This window comes from Octodon degus, unplaced genomic scaffold (assembly GCF_000260255.1).
Source record: "Octodon degus isolate 3935 unplaced genomic scaffold, OctDeg1.0 scaffold00140, whole genome shotgun sequence".
NCBI lineage: Eukaryota > Metazoa > Chordata > Mammalia > Rodentia > Octodontidae > Octodon > Octodon degus.
In genome coordinates, this window is record NW_004524716.1 from 3604251 (window position 1) to 3618110 (window position 13860).

A 13860-nucleotide genomic window follows, 5' to 3' on the forward strand; every position below is an offset into this window, starting at 1 on the left:
TCTCTCTCTCTCTCTCTTTCTTTCTCTCTCACTTTTTTTCAAGACAGAATTTCCCTGTGAAGTTCAGGCTGGCCTTGAAGTTAACTTGTAGCCTTGGCTGGCCTTCAACTCTTGGTGCTCCTACTACCCCAGCCTCCTGCATGCTGGGATTACAGGCATGTACCACCACACCTGGCAGTCTTTTCCTTTATTGCTGGTGTTCTTTAAGGTTTTTAATATATCTTCTCTATTGTTTTACCGCTAGCTTTTGGTTCTGAATTCACCAAGTACTTTATTTTTGTATGTGTGAGATGTGAGTTAGAGGTCATTTATTTATTGTTAGCCACCTATGACAGTGCCACCTATTGAAAAGATTGTTCCTCCACTGCTACTCTGCTGCAGCAACCTTTTAGGTGTCTTTCACTCTACAGATGTACATACCATTGTTTTCTTTTTGTGCATGCCACTGTTAGTTTTCTTTTGCAATGTATTTGTTATGTTGCTGAGTTAACTTTTAAATGAGCTACAACTTTGAGTTAATTTTGTTTGAAACTGTTCCCGTTGCCTGAAAGACTCAGAACACTCCTTTTGATCTGGCGGTGCCTGATGTACTTGTCTGTGAATGTCTCTAGTTGAACCTGCCTGGTTCCTGTCTTCCATAGGTGCTGATAGTTGATCTCTGTGCTGACAAGTTCTTACAGGAGGTGAGTAACAAAGGAAGTAATTACATAATGTGCGGGATTTATATTTCTCTATAGATACTTGAACAGAAAATATGTGAAAGTACTTAGCGTAGATGACTCAGGTAAGAATTTTAGTTCCTACCCATACTTGAATTGATACTGTGGCCAATCAGACAAGATTGACCTGAAAAATTTGGCTTAGGTTTATAGCTGTCTGTTCCAAAGAAGGAAGAGGAAACAACACATGTCATGCTCAAATAAGTAATCATCCCTTTGACTCCAGATGGGTTAACATAAAAGCCTCCAGTTTAGTTCAGTCTAAAAGCCATTAACTGCTCCCCACCCACCATGCCTACCATGATGCCCTTGCTTTCAGGCCAGCACTGTGGACTGAAACCATGAGCCAAACAAACCATTTATTCCTTTAAAAAATTAGTTGATTGTGGTGGTGCATACCTGTAATCCCAGCTCTTGGGAGGCTGAGGCAGGAGAGTTGCTGGGAGTTCATGGCCTGCGTGAGCTACATAGTGAGTTTAAGAGCAGCCAGGACTGCATAGTGAGACCCTGTCTCCCTGTACCAAAAAAAAAAGAAAGAAAACCATTTATTGGACTGAAAATATAGATTAATTGTAGAGCACTCGGGTTTAATCCCTAGTACCACCAAAAAGGGGGTGGGGGGAGAGAGAAAAACATTCCTACTGATTACTTGGAAAAATATTCTCTTAGCCAGTCAGAATCTAAAGATTAATAAGGCACAACTTGAGCACTCTTATAGGGCTTGAGTGTCTTGTAAACCAAATGGCTGGGGACATACAAATAAAGTTGTAGAAGTGGTATACAGTAATAGAAATTTGAATAAGATAGGGTAGGAACAAAAAAGAAGCCATTAAAAAAAAAAAAGAAGCCATTATTTCTCCTGAGTATTGAAGTAGAAAGTATAAGTTAGTAAATCCTTCTCAGAGCATTCTTGGGTTGTAAACTGTATACATATTTGTAAGCACAGAAATACAGTATAAAAAGAATAAGAAATCTAAATTAGTGGCTTATGCCTATAATCCTAGCGGGTGGGAGGTTAAGGCAGGAGGATTGTGGGTTCAAATTCAGCCTAGATGGCGCAGGAAGTTTATGCCACACTGGACTACATTGCAAGACCTTGTCACAAACAATGAAATGTGAAAGAGGGAGAGGGAGAAAGGGAGAGATGGAGAGAGGAAAAAGGAAAGAAAAAGTTTGTTTCTCAAGACATATTTTTTTTCTGTTTCTTTTTTTATTAATTTTAATGAGAAAGAAATAGCAATGAGACAGTTTCAAAACAGGTTAGTAGGACAGTTACAACAATTAATACATGGCATATTGTCTTCAAAGCAGTTATTCAGAGTACAAAATGCAGACATGATATCTTATCTAAACACTATTAGTACAAATCTTCTCATTGAATTAAGAAAAAGTAGCTGTATATATCCTAAATTTTGTATATACAGATATATATATATATATATCCACAGATATATGTATGTATATCACTACAAAATGATCATTTATATCCCCCTTTTTTGTTTTATTTTGTCAGAGATAGCTGTTCCATTGCCATTCAATATTGTAGGTGCTTAAATTCAGCAAAATAACCCAATATAGTCCAATAGTCCGTAATAGTATCAGCAGAACTGGCAATGTCAGAAGTTGTTGACTTGAGCCTTTTATAGCTCAGCATTTTAATATGGCTTTACTTTTTATACCTTGTGATTATACTTTTCCACTAGATGGTTAATAGATTAAAGATCTAAACATTAAAACAGAAACACTAAATCTTCTGGAAGAGAAAGTAGGAGGAAATCGTGAAGACATAGGGGTAGGCAAACAGTCCACGAACAAAAATCAAATTGCACAGGTAATACTTGGAAGAATTAACAACTGGGACCTCCTCTTGTTGAGAAGTTTCTGCACATCAAAAGAAATTACCAACAGAGTGAAAAGACAACCCACAAATCTGGGAAAAAAAAAATCTTAACTAATAAGCACTCAGACAAAGGTCTTCTCTCTAGAATTTGTGACGAACTAAAAAATATTAGAGCTCCCAAATTTAAAGACCCAGTCTAGAAATGGGCATCTGAGATGAACACACACTTCTCAGAGGAAGAAATACTAGAAGCTAATAAATACATGAAAAAATGGGGCTAGGGATATAGCTCAGTAGAATAAGCACCTGCCTAGCAAGTGCAGGGTTCTGAGTTCAATCCCCAGTACTGTAAAAGAAAAAGAAAAAATGTTCCACATCACTAGCCATCCATGAAATGCAAATTAAAACAACACTGAGATACCATCTCATCCCAGAAAGAATAAACCATTATGGAAATCAGTGTGGAGACTTCTTAGAAAACTAGGACTGGAAATCCTGTTCAATCCAGCTGTCCTCCTTCTGGGAATTTTCCCATTTTTTTTTTCTTTTCAAAATAAGCTAGCTTATCACTTTTGAAATGGTTGTTTTTGAGGATGATCTAGAAGATACAGAAAGACATGAGAGATGTCTAATATAAAAATGCCAGAAATTTTTATAAAGCATATTAGTTGTTTTTTTAATTTTAATTTATATATAAATATGAATTTCTATGAGTATATGTATTATATATATTTATATATAATCATGGATTGTACTCCATATGGGGCCTTTCTTCCTTGGAGTTCACACAAAATGTCATGTTTTTTCTTCAAGGTGTCTGATGAGAATGAAATTCTACCACCTAAACTTCAAGCAGCCTTGATGCAGATTTTAGAAGAACGAAATGAAATCTTGTCTCAGGAACAAAATTTTTCACAAGGTATGGGACAAGTGGTCCAAGGATTTAAGTTGAAGACAGTAAATACTTACTTGATGCCTATCACTCTACTTACGGATATATCAAAGTGGTATTGTATTTCCTGGGTCCTGTAAACCTTACCGGGGTAATCTGGTCTCCAGGCTGATCTTTAGTATGTCAGGCTGTCTTCCGTTTCAGGGCTTTAGCGTTGCATCTATAGAATGCTGTTCCTCCAGATAGTCACCTGACTCTGAGCCCTTCTTCTTATTGGCCCATGCTCACCTGTCATTTCCCTCTGAGCTCCTCCTGAGTGTGCTGTGTAAAATCGCACCCATGCTCCAGCACATGCTAACCTCCTCTCCTCGCTTCATTTTTCCCATGGCTTGCAGCACCATCTGATGTGCTGGAGAGTGTAAGTTCCGTGGAAATAGTGACTTCATTTTTTCCTTTGTCTCTTGCATGTTAAGCAGCATTTGCCAGCTAACTAAGCATTTGAGTAAATGGGCCAATAATATTTATTGGGTTCATACTCTGTGGCAGGCAGTATGCTAAACCTTTAACATGTATTTTATTTCATCTTTGTGATATCTTTTGAAGCAGGTATTATTTAATCACCACAGATAAGAAAACTAAGGCTCTTTACTGACAGGAAATAGTTAAGAAGGAGCAGGTGTAGGGGAGTGATAAAAAGTTTCATTTTGGCTTTTAAGTTTGAGATACACTAATTGGACATCCAGTATTTTGGAGACATCCAAGTGGAGATGTTAAGTAGGCATTTACATATGTGCATTTCAGGTTCACAGGGAGGATTTAGGCTAATGATACTCAAGAAATTGCATTTTAAAGTTGTGAGACCCTGGTAGGACAGTCCAGATAGGAATTGACAAAGGCTTAAGGATTGAGTTCTGGCTTGCTTGGGCATGAGATGGTTAGATTTCCAACATTTGGAGGTTGGGGAAAAGGGAAGTATTTACCAGAGAAGACTAACAAGCAGCTAGAGAAAAACCAGGAAAGGGTGGAGGAGGAGAATGTAAAAAGAGGAGTATAGGGAAGAGACATTAAAAAAAAAAAAATAGGGTACAATATCACAAAGTGGAATGCAGAAAATATTCCCTGAAAGACACAGTAAACAGTCATGCCAAAGATTGCAGAAGGGTCAAGTAAGACAAGGACTGAAAATTGATCAGTAAAATTTGACAATATAAAGGGTTGGTAGGCCCTGATCATAGCAGATTTGGTGGAATGGTAAGAAAAACCTGAGATTGGAGAGTATTCAGGAGAGAATTGGAGGGCCGGCATGGTGGCACACACCTGTAATCCCACTACTAGGGAGGCTAAGGCAGGCAGATTAGCTTGAGTTCGAGGCAAGCTTGGGCTACATAGTAAGCTCAAGACCAGCCTGAGCTCCATGGAGAGACTCTTGTCTCCAAAAGAACAAAATAAAACCAAGTCAATCCAGAGTTGGAATGCCATTCAGCACATTCTAAGTTTTAGGTAGAAACACAGCCATTCTTAGCTAAGAATAGCTAAGACATCCTTGAAAATGAACAAGCTGAAGTGCTGGTACTGCTGTACATCAAGACTTGTGAGAAAGTCATAGTAATTAAGACCAGCATTCTAATTAAGACTAGACTAGCATTCAGCTTTGGTGCAGAAACAAATGGAGCAGTGGAGGGAATGGAGGGTGCACAGGTGTCGGGCCTCAGCATCATCTGCGTTAGCGGTGCATCTCCTGGGGAAGGTGGGTCATGCAGTAAGTGACAGCAGGTAGTCGGCCTTCCCTTGGAACAGAAGTTGGTAAGATCTATACATCACACCATACCTAAAATTAATTCTAGTGAATTTAACTTTGTTAAAATCAAAGCATTGATATTTTTTAAAAAACAGAATAATATTTAATGTATTTAAAACAATGACAGCTCCTAAAAATACAGCCCAAGAACACAGCCTGTAAAGAAAAGGATTGATTAATTTGACTGTTAAATCTTGTTTGTTTTTGTGAGACAGGATCTTACTATATAGCTCAAGCCAGCCTTAAATTCATGAGTAGGCAAGACTAGCCTTGAACTCAAAATTGTCCTGTCTCAGCCTTTCAAGCCTATGTTAAATCTTTAAACTTTATTTTCATCAAGGGACATCATGGAAAAGGAATAAAAAAAAAAAAAACTACGAAGTAGATGAGGATACTCTCAACAAATCTGACAAAGTCTTGCTGTGTATTATTATTTTTTTGACATAATATTCCTTTATTTTTATACATTTGACATAATTATTTTTCAGTAAATAGTTATTGCAGTGGAAAAAAAAGCATGAAGGTCAGCCTCCAGCCACTGAGCAGCCCTGCTCAGCGTCAGGGCTCCTCCTTGCCCAAGTGGTGAGGTGGAGGGCTGTACGTCCCATCCTTTGTTAGCTTATCCCTCTGCTTCTTAATGGCATGCGTGTTTTCATCATTTTCTGCCAAAGTAAACACTCTACCAAATTATACTCTGGAGGCCAGGGGGAAGGCTCTCTAGAATAAGCGCTTCCCTGGCAAGCGCAAGGGCCTGAGTTCAATCCCTGGTTCTGCCAAAAAAAAAAACCACAACCCTCATAAAATGCATTTTTATACCTACCATATTGGCACAAATTTCAGTTTGCCAGTCTCAAGTAGTGATGAAAATGAATAAATTAATCCAGTTACTTTTTTTTTCTTTTCCTTTTCTATATTTAGTACAGGGTCTCACTACACAGATCAGACGGGTCGTGATCCTTCTGTTTTCAGCCTCCCAAGTGCTGGGAGTACAGGCGCATGCCACCACGCCCAGTCTCAGTTGCCATCCCAACTCACCCTGGAGAGCCCCAGTCCCTGCACCTGCCTAAGCAGGCACTTTAGTCAGCTAGGCTGTCTGGCCAACCCTAATCCAGTTATTTTGTAAACATTAGGGAAGGGTCTACAGGGTTTTCAGGGTCTCACTACTAGATCGGACTCCTAGTGATCCGCCTGTTTACAGCCTCCCAAGAGCTGGGCTTACAGGTGCGCGCCATCATGCCCAGTCTCAATTGCCGTCTCAGCGCGCCCCAGGGGCAAAGCCCACATGGCAGGCCCGGGGATTGAACCCCCAGTCCCTGGGCCTGCTTGCAGGCACTTTAATCTGCTGAGCTATTTGGCCGGCCCAAACAATAAGTTGAATATGAAGTTTTACATAATGTTCAAAAGACATAGACAAACAACACTGTGTTTTAGTGTTGGATACATGTGTAGTGAACTTTTTACTCTAAAACGGGAAAATACCAACTACGAAATTCCAAATGACGATCACCCCCTAGTGGACAGTAGGAGAGTAACAGGGAGCTTCTGAGATTCCTGTTTCTAAGCTTTTTTGTTTATTTCACCAGCATACTCAAACGTGTAAAAGATTATGTAAAGTACATGCATTAAAATAAAAACAAACAATTGAAAAGAAGCACACAGTGTTCTTTGCTTTTTTTTTTGTCTTTTTGAAGCTGGGTTTCACTGTGCAGTGCAGGCTGGCCTTGAACTCACTTTGTACGCTCAGACTGGCCTCGAACTTTTAGTTATCTTTCTGCCTCAGCCTCATGAGTGCTGGGATTATAGATGTGTGCTAACATGTTCTGTGACAGTTTTCAAAGGAAATTAAATTTAGAAGTAAGAGAAAAATATAACTTCTAAGAAACTGCTGCAGCAATTGGAAGGGCCAGAAACATGCTGGAGATAAATGCAGTGATGGGCTGTGCATTCTGAGCTGCAGAAGGCGCGGAGAAGTCTGTCATGTATGACATAAGCCTAGATTATAATCCAACTGTAATCAGTAGGAGGTCTAGAAATCAGCCTCCCCAACACGGATATGGACAGCCCAAGAGTAGCAACGTGAGGGATACCCTATTTTACACCTGTTGTGGCGGAACTCTGACAAGATCCAGAAGCATGGGGAAGGGGAAAATAATATTTGGACATGGAAGAAAATGGGAGCCTTGAGTTGAACCTGAAGTTGGCATTTTAGCCTGGGACCTGGGAAGCAATAGACTGTAGTACGTGGTGTGTAGTGAGGTGTTAACAGTCGCCTGCCTTGGGCTCCAGCATGCGCATTCACTGCGTAGGATGAGCTAAACAGCGCTTTTGACCATTTGAAGCCTGTTGCCTCCCCTGTGAAAGGGGAGTGCTAATACCTGCCTCATAAGCTTGTAAATCATGTCTATAAGCTCACTGGATGTAGTGCCTGGTATGTTTTAGGTACTTGGTAAATTTGTATTTTATATAATAATCATGATTAATGTGGGGTTCAAAAATTACTAGGAAAACTGATTTTTGTGGGTGTCTTGGCTTTCTGTCAGTTACTGTTGGAAAATACCTGAGATAAATTACAGGAAGAAATCTTTTTTTTTTTTTTTTTTTTTGGTTTATGGTTTCAGAAATATCTGTCTATGGTTAGCTTACTCCATTATTTTTTAGCCTACGGTGGCAGAAGGTTGTGGTGAAGCAAAGCTTATCTCATGGCGGCCCAGAAGCAGAGAGCAAGGGAGAAGGGGTAGGAGAGGGAGGGAAGGAAAAAGGGAGAGGAGAGAGGAGGTGGACGCAGAGGTGTATGTGTGAGACAGAGAGAGAGAGAGACAGACAAGAGGAAGGGGCAGGGCCAGGCTAGAGTCCTCAAGGACATGCACCATTACCAACTCCAACTAGGTCCCACCCTCTTAAGTTCCCATCACAGTGCCAGCACATTAATCCATGGATACAGCTAGAGCCTTTGGGATCTCATCTCCTTTCAAAAGCCCTGCCTGTGAGCACTGCTGTATTGGGGGCCAACTGTTAGGAGGACAATCCAGATCCAAACCTGAACAGTATAAAAATATAATGGCTTTTTTTTTCTGGGACCGGGGAGATAGCTCAATGGTATAAGTGCCTGCTTGGCAAGCATAAGTTCCCAAGTTCAGTCCCCGGTACTGCAAAAAAATACTGCGCCATCTAATTTTTTTTCTGTAAAACTCTTTATTGGGACAATTGACGAAGTAATTTTGATTTTAGATGTGGTTTTTTAGAAGATGCATTTTATTTGATTCACAGTGGTTCAAAAGAACCTGATATGGTGACTTTTAGACAAATAGCATTTATGTGTGAATGGGACAGCCAAATCATGATCAGTCAGGCAGGGCCTAAAAGTGTGGAAGGTGAAATATCAGAGCTGGCCATCTAAGATCGGTAACAACCAGCGTGACTGCTCTGTCTCGGGCCAGTTAGCTCTTTATGGAATGTTGAAGAAAAGTAGTCTAAAGACCAAGCTCAAGAAGATGAAGAAGAAAAAAAGAAGATGAAGCGGCAAGATAAAAGGAAGTGTTTGGTCATAAGTGAAGGCAGGCTAGGAGCCAGGACATCAGGTGAGTATAAATGGATGGAGCTAAGACGAGTGAGGTGCTGAGCACAAGCACAGCACTGAGTGGAGCAGGGTCAAGGTAGAGAAGCAGATGGACTTTGAAAGGCTCTCCCTAGTGGCCTTGGCGAGAGCAGGTATGGTGAACTCACAGATACCTAAGCTGGCCCTTAAATAAGAGGGGTCGGGGAGATGGCTCAGTAGAATAAGCGCATGCCTGGCAAGATCAAGGGCCTGAGTTCAATCCCTGGTTCCACCAAAAAAAAAAAAAAAAAAGAAAGATCAAATAAGAGTATGTGTGGGGAGAAAACGAAGGCCAGGATATTAAGCTATTTCTTTTTTTGGGTCAGGAATAATGTAGAAAACCTAAGAATGAAGGGCCAGACAGATGGTTCAACAGATAAAAAATGCCTGCTTAGGCAGACAGGGGCCAGGGGTTCAATCCCTGGCCTGCCATTCCTGCCCTGCCCCGGGGGCTCGCTGAGAGGGAGATTGAGACTGGGTGTGGTGGCACGCACCTGTAATCCCAGTGCTTGGGAGGCTGAAAACAGAAGGATCACTGTGAGTCCAATCTACATAGTGAGATCCTGTAGACCCTGTACTAAATAGATAACAAAAACAAGAAAAAAGAAAATCTAAGAATGAGCATTCCTGGTTTATTTTGAGTCCTTTAATCTATGTATTTCTTAGGTCTGACTTCTATAACTGGACCCAGTGTCTCCAGATGTGCAAAACCTAGAGAATTTTTCTATTTATTTCTTTGATTTTGCCAACAGATGTTACACTCAATTCTCTGGTATCTGAAGCATTTGTGAGGTTTTTTGTGGAGCTGGTGGGACATTATTCTCTGAACATGACTGTCACTGAGCGTGGGGAGCGCGTATTCCAAAGAGAGCCGTTCCGTAAGTCCCACACTTCCCGCAGTGTGCGCCACTTCCTGGATCTCTTCATGGAGACACAGATGTTCGCAGGATTCATCCAGGACCGAGAGCTTCGCAAAAGTGGAGTTAAAGGTCAGTGCCTGTGATAGAGTTCCTCCTCCTTATTTATGAGTGCTTGAAAGGTTTAAATGTAACATAAACAATAAAAAAGCTATAAATCTACAAGGGCTGAAAAATCTAAGTTTATTGTGGGAATTACTTACTTTGCAGTGATGTTTAACCATAGAAATAATGCACTTGGGGGCCAGGGAGATGGCTCAGTGGAATAAGCGCTTCCCTGGCAAGTGCAAGGGCCTGAGTTCAATCCCTGGTTCTGCCAAAAAAAAAAAAGAAAGAAAGAAAGAAAAGAAATAACGCACTGGTAATGAGAATAGAATGTTATAATCAAGTTCCAGCCTGTGTGTACAACAGTTTCACCAACATGAGTTTTCTTCCTAGGTTTGTTTGAGGTTCGGGCTCTCCAGTATTTGGAAACAATTCCTGAGTCTGAGCCTAGTGGGGTGAACAGAATTTTGCGGAGTCTTGGTGAGTTGTTTTGTTATCCCATTGGTTAAATGTGGCTAAAAAAAGCTTTTCAAAAAAAAAAAAGCTTTTCCAGGAACAAACTTATAGCAAAGGCTGTGTAATCAGACAGCACTGTAACCTCAAGTAAGCTGACCTGAAATCATGACCCTGGTTTCAGCGTGTTTTAGAGGAAAAAGACTCAGAGGTTAAGATCGCCCATCAGCATATTCTGAGTGCTTCCCTCAGATTAAGAGCTCTGAATTGGGGCTGGGGAGAAGGCTCAGTAGAATAAGCGTTTCCCTGGCAAGCGCATAGGGCCTGAGTTCAATCCCCAGTTCTGCAAAAAAAAAAAAAACTCTGAATTATCCCTTTGTTGGTATATTTCCATGTCATGGTTATTAATCTGTTCTAGATTCTACCTCTTGCAGAATTTTATAAAAACCCTCTTCCCAGAAAAAGACACTTATGACACACAAATTTTGTATTTTTAGGGTGTTTGTGGACACCTCCCAAGCCTACTGATGAACTCCAGATTAAAAACAGCTGGTTTATAGGGCCTCTGAGACAAAAGATGTTTTGCAAGTCTTTAACCTTGCAGTTCCTTTCAGTGTGGTTCTTCAGTGTGGTAGAGGAGAACAGCAGTGTGCCTGGTGCAAAATAGGGAACCTATATCCTGTGGTCTTCATACTTGTCTTGAAAATATATGCCCCTACTTAAGTCCTGTCCTTAATTGGCTGAGAAACAATGGACAAACCTTGCTTTCAGCTGTTATTTCATCTTTCTATCTCAGGTTTAGATTAGATCAGTGGTTCTTAGCTCTAATAATAATCTACTGGCAGTTTAAAAGTTTTTCCATGACTGGCTCTAGTGACTTTCCTCATAATAGCTATCTTTTAGTTACTTTTCTCTTTTGCTGAGACAGAATACACCACACTCGAAGTTTAAGGGGGAAGCTCACAATTTGTGGAGGTCTCGGCCCATAAGTGGCTGACTCCAAGGCAGGGTGGCTTGGGAGAGGGGTATTACAGAGGAGAGAACAGTTCATGGTGGCAGAAGACCACAAAAGCATGCCAGGTAAGGGGGACACAAGTCTTTTCTGTCATGTATATTGTATCTAGTCTACCGAGATTAGGGCAGTGCCAATCCAATTAGTGGTTTGACCTAGCAATCAAATCAGGGACAAGGGGTTTGTAAGTTAGAGCCCAGCCTAGGAAAATTACCAGAACTCTGCTTCAAAACACAAATAGGCGGGTTATATAGTTCAGTGTAAAGGTCATGAGCTCAAACCCTCGTAGCATAAAAAAAGAGAGATGCAAAGTTTCCCTTAGCTCATAGTTTTATTTTACTTTTTGGTACCAGGGATTGAACTCAGGCCCTTGCACTTGCTAGACGGGCGCTTGTGCTATATCCTGGGCCCCTGGCTCATAATTTTAGAGGTTTTGTTCCATGGTCATTTGGCCCGCATTGCCTTTGAACCTATCGCAAGGCAGTACCTCATGGCAGGACAGTGTGGCAGAGGAAGCCACTTACTTCAAGGCAGAACAGGAAGGTGCAGGGGCCCAGTATTCCTGGCAAGGGCGCAGCCCGTCGCCATGGCCAGACTTCAGTAGGCTGCACCTCGTACAGGTTCCAGATCGCTCATAAAGCCCGGCTAGAGACCAGAGCTCGGACACGTGGGCCTGCAGGGGACCGGAGATGGTAGTTCAACTCTTGGGCTGTTCTCAGTGGCGAGCTTGTTAATCTACAGCCTCAGATAATACTCAGTTGACAAAAGTAGAGCTCACGCTACCTGTTTCTTCTTTTAGGAAATAAAATGAAATTTCTGCAGAAGAAGTGAATCTTTGTCTCCATCTTAAATAGAACAAAAGTGCCAAAGAAAATGTTTTCCTAAGGGTCAGGATGCCTGTGAAGTATTCTTCAAAATCCTCAAACTTCTACAAGGTTAAGGAGCAGGTCCAGTTCTCAGAGGAAGACGCTGCTGCTGCCGCCGCCGCCGCCGCCCAGTCGCCGGAGAGCTCGGTGCGAGCTGCAGCTGGTGCTCCCCGCTGCCTCCAGCTCTTTTTTACCGTGGCCTTTCCACTGGGTTCTTGGGCTTACTCTGTTATGCGCTTAGTCTGTGAAGGCCCTTGTCTCCCCGGGGAAAGGCTGTTATTAAATATTTTTAAAAATAAAAAGCTTAAAGATGAGTCAAATGAAAGAAAGGCTGGGGTTAGGGTACTGGGGAGGCACAATTGAAATGGCAGTGACTAGCCTTACACACACAGTTCTCCCCCCTGAAATACCGTGGCAGCTTCAAGCCCCTGGGCTAACAGCAGGGTGCTGCAGCCCATTCCTGCGGTTTGAGCTACTCGAGAGGCTGAGCCGGAAAGATCATGAATTTTGAGTCCAGCCTGGGCAACAGAGCAAGACCTTGTCTCAAAATAAAATAAAAATGTTAGTAAAACCATGAATTACAGCAGAAATATATTCATCACTTACACTTGTTTGATCTAATACCAAGGAGAATCTCTGCTATGTGGAAGACCTTGCTATTGGACATTTATAGAAGTAGACATGTTGAGGCTCTTCCAGTGCATGGCACCCGAGTGGCTTGTCCCTCACGTGTCAGCATCACTGTTTGCATATAGTAGTTAATTCAAAAATATCCTTTCAGCCAGGTAGAGTGGTGCATACTGGTAGCCCCAGCACAAAGGGATTGTCAAAAGTTCAAGGCCATCTTGAACTGCACAGTAAGACCCTGTCTCAAAAAAAAAAAAAAAAAAAAAAAAAAAAAAAAAAAAAAAAAAAAAAACAGTCCTTTTAAGGACATGGGAACTACTCTTATGTCCACCATTTGCCATGTGCTGTGGAGTATGTAGACATACATATCATCTTATTCAAGCCTTGAGTCACCTCTCATATTTGCATCAGTTTACTGAAGAAGAAACTCTGACCAAAGAGACTAAGTAACTTAGCCAGTTATATAGTTCAGATAGATGTGAAGCAAAGACTTTTATTTTATGCACACAAAAACTTTAGTCTGAAAGATGAAAATAAGAAATCTGTTGGATTGTAGTGTTTTCAGGGCCTTTTATTAAGTGTACCATAGCCACCTCAGCTCTGAGGATGAGGGACGGTCAATGATAAGCATCTAGAAGAAGCTTTTCCCCCCCCCCCCTTTCCAGTGTGATGGGAATAGAATCCAAGGATTTGCAGATGACAAATACTGCATCACTCAGTTACATTCCTGGCCTGAGATTTATTTTATTTTATTTTGACAGTACTAAAGAGTGAACCCAGGGCCTTCACACTGAGCAACATCCCCAGCACTTTTTTTATTTTGAGGTAGGGTCTCACTAAATTGTGCAGCCAGGGCTCCAACTCCATCCTCCTGCTTCAGCCTCCCAGAATGCTAGGGTTACAGCTGTACACCGTAACCATGCTCCACCAGCATGCTCAGCCCACTGGGAGATTCTCTTAAAGTTGTTGGACCTTCGTTCTGCTTTACATTTGACTCAGAACATGAACACTTCCTGGGCGTATACTACTTTATCACCCAGATCTTTAATGTTTACAGCAGCAGTAGTGACTTTCTTTCTTTTTTTTTTTTTTTTTT

General features: G+C 41.3%; 1 protein-coding gene across 5 annotated transcripts in view; it reads left to right on the top strand.

Moving 5' to 3' along the window:
• Positions 1-13007, top strand: part of Dennd2c (DENN domain containing 2C) — a 98736-nt gene extending 85729 nt beyond the window's left edge. For all 5 annotated transcript variants that reach the window (XM_004641679.2, XM_023701728.1, XM_023701725.1 and 2 more), the window contains 5 exons: positions 642-683; positions 3373-3478; positions 9597-9833; positions 10200-10286; positions 12071-13007. In XM_004641679.2, coding sequence (XP_004641736.1) covers positions 642-683; positions 3373-3478; positions 9597-9833; positions 10200-10286; positions 12071-12102 — 504 coding nt within the window. In that variant the 3' untranslated portion in view covers positions 12103-13007. The remainder of the gene's footprint in view (positions 1-641; positions 684-3372; positions 3479-9596; positions 9834-10199; positions 10287-12070) is intronic.
• The last annotated feature ends 853 nt before the right edge of the window (positions 13008-13860 follow it).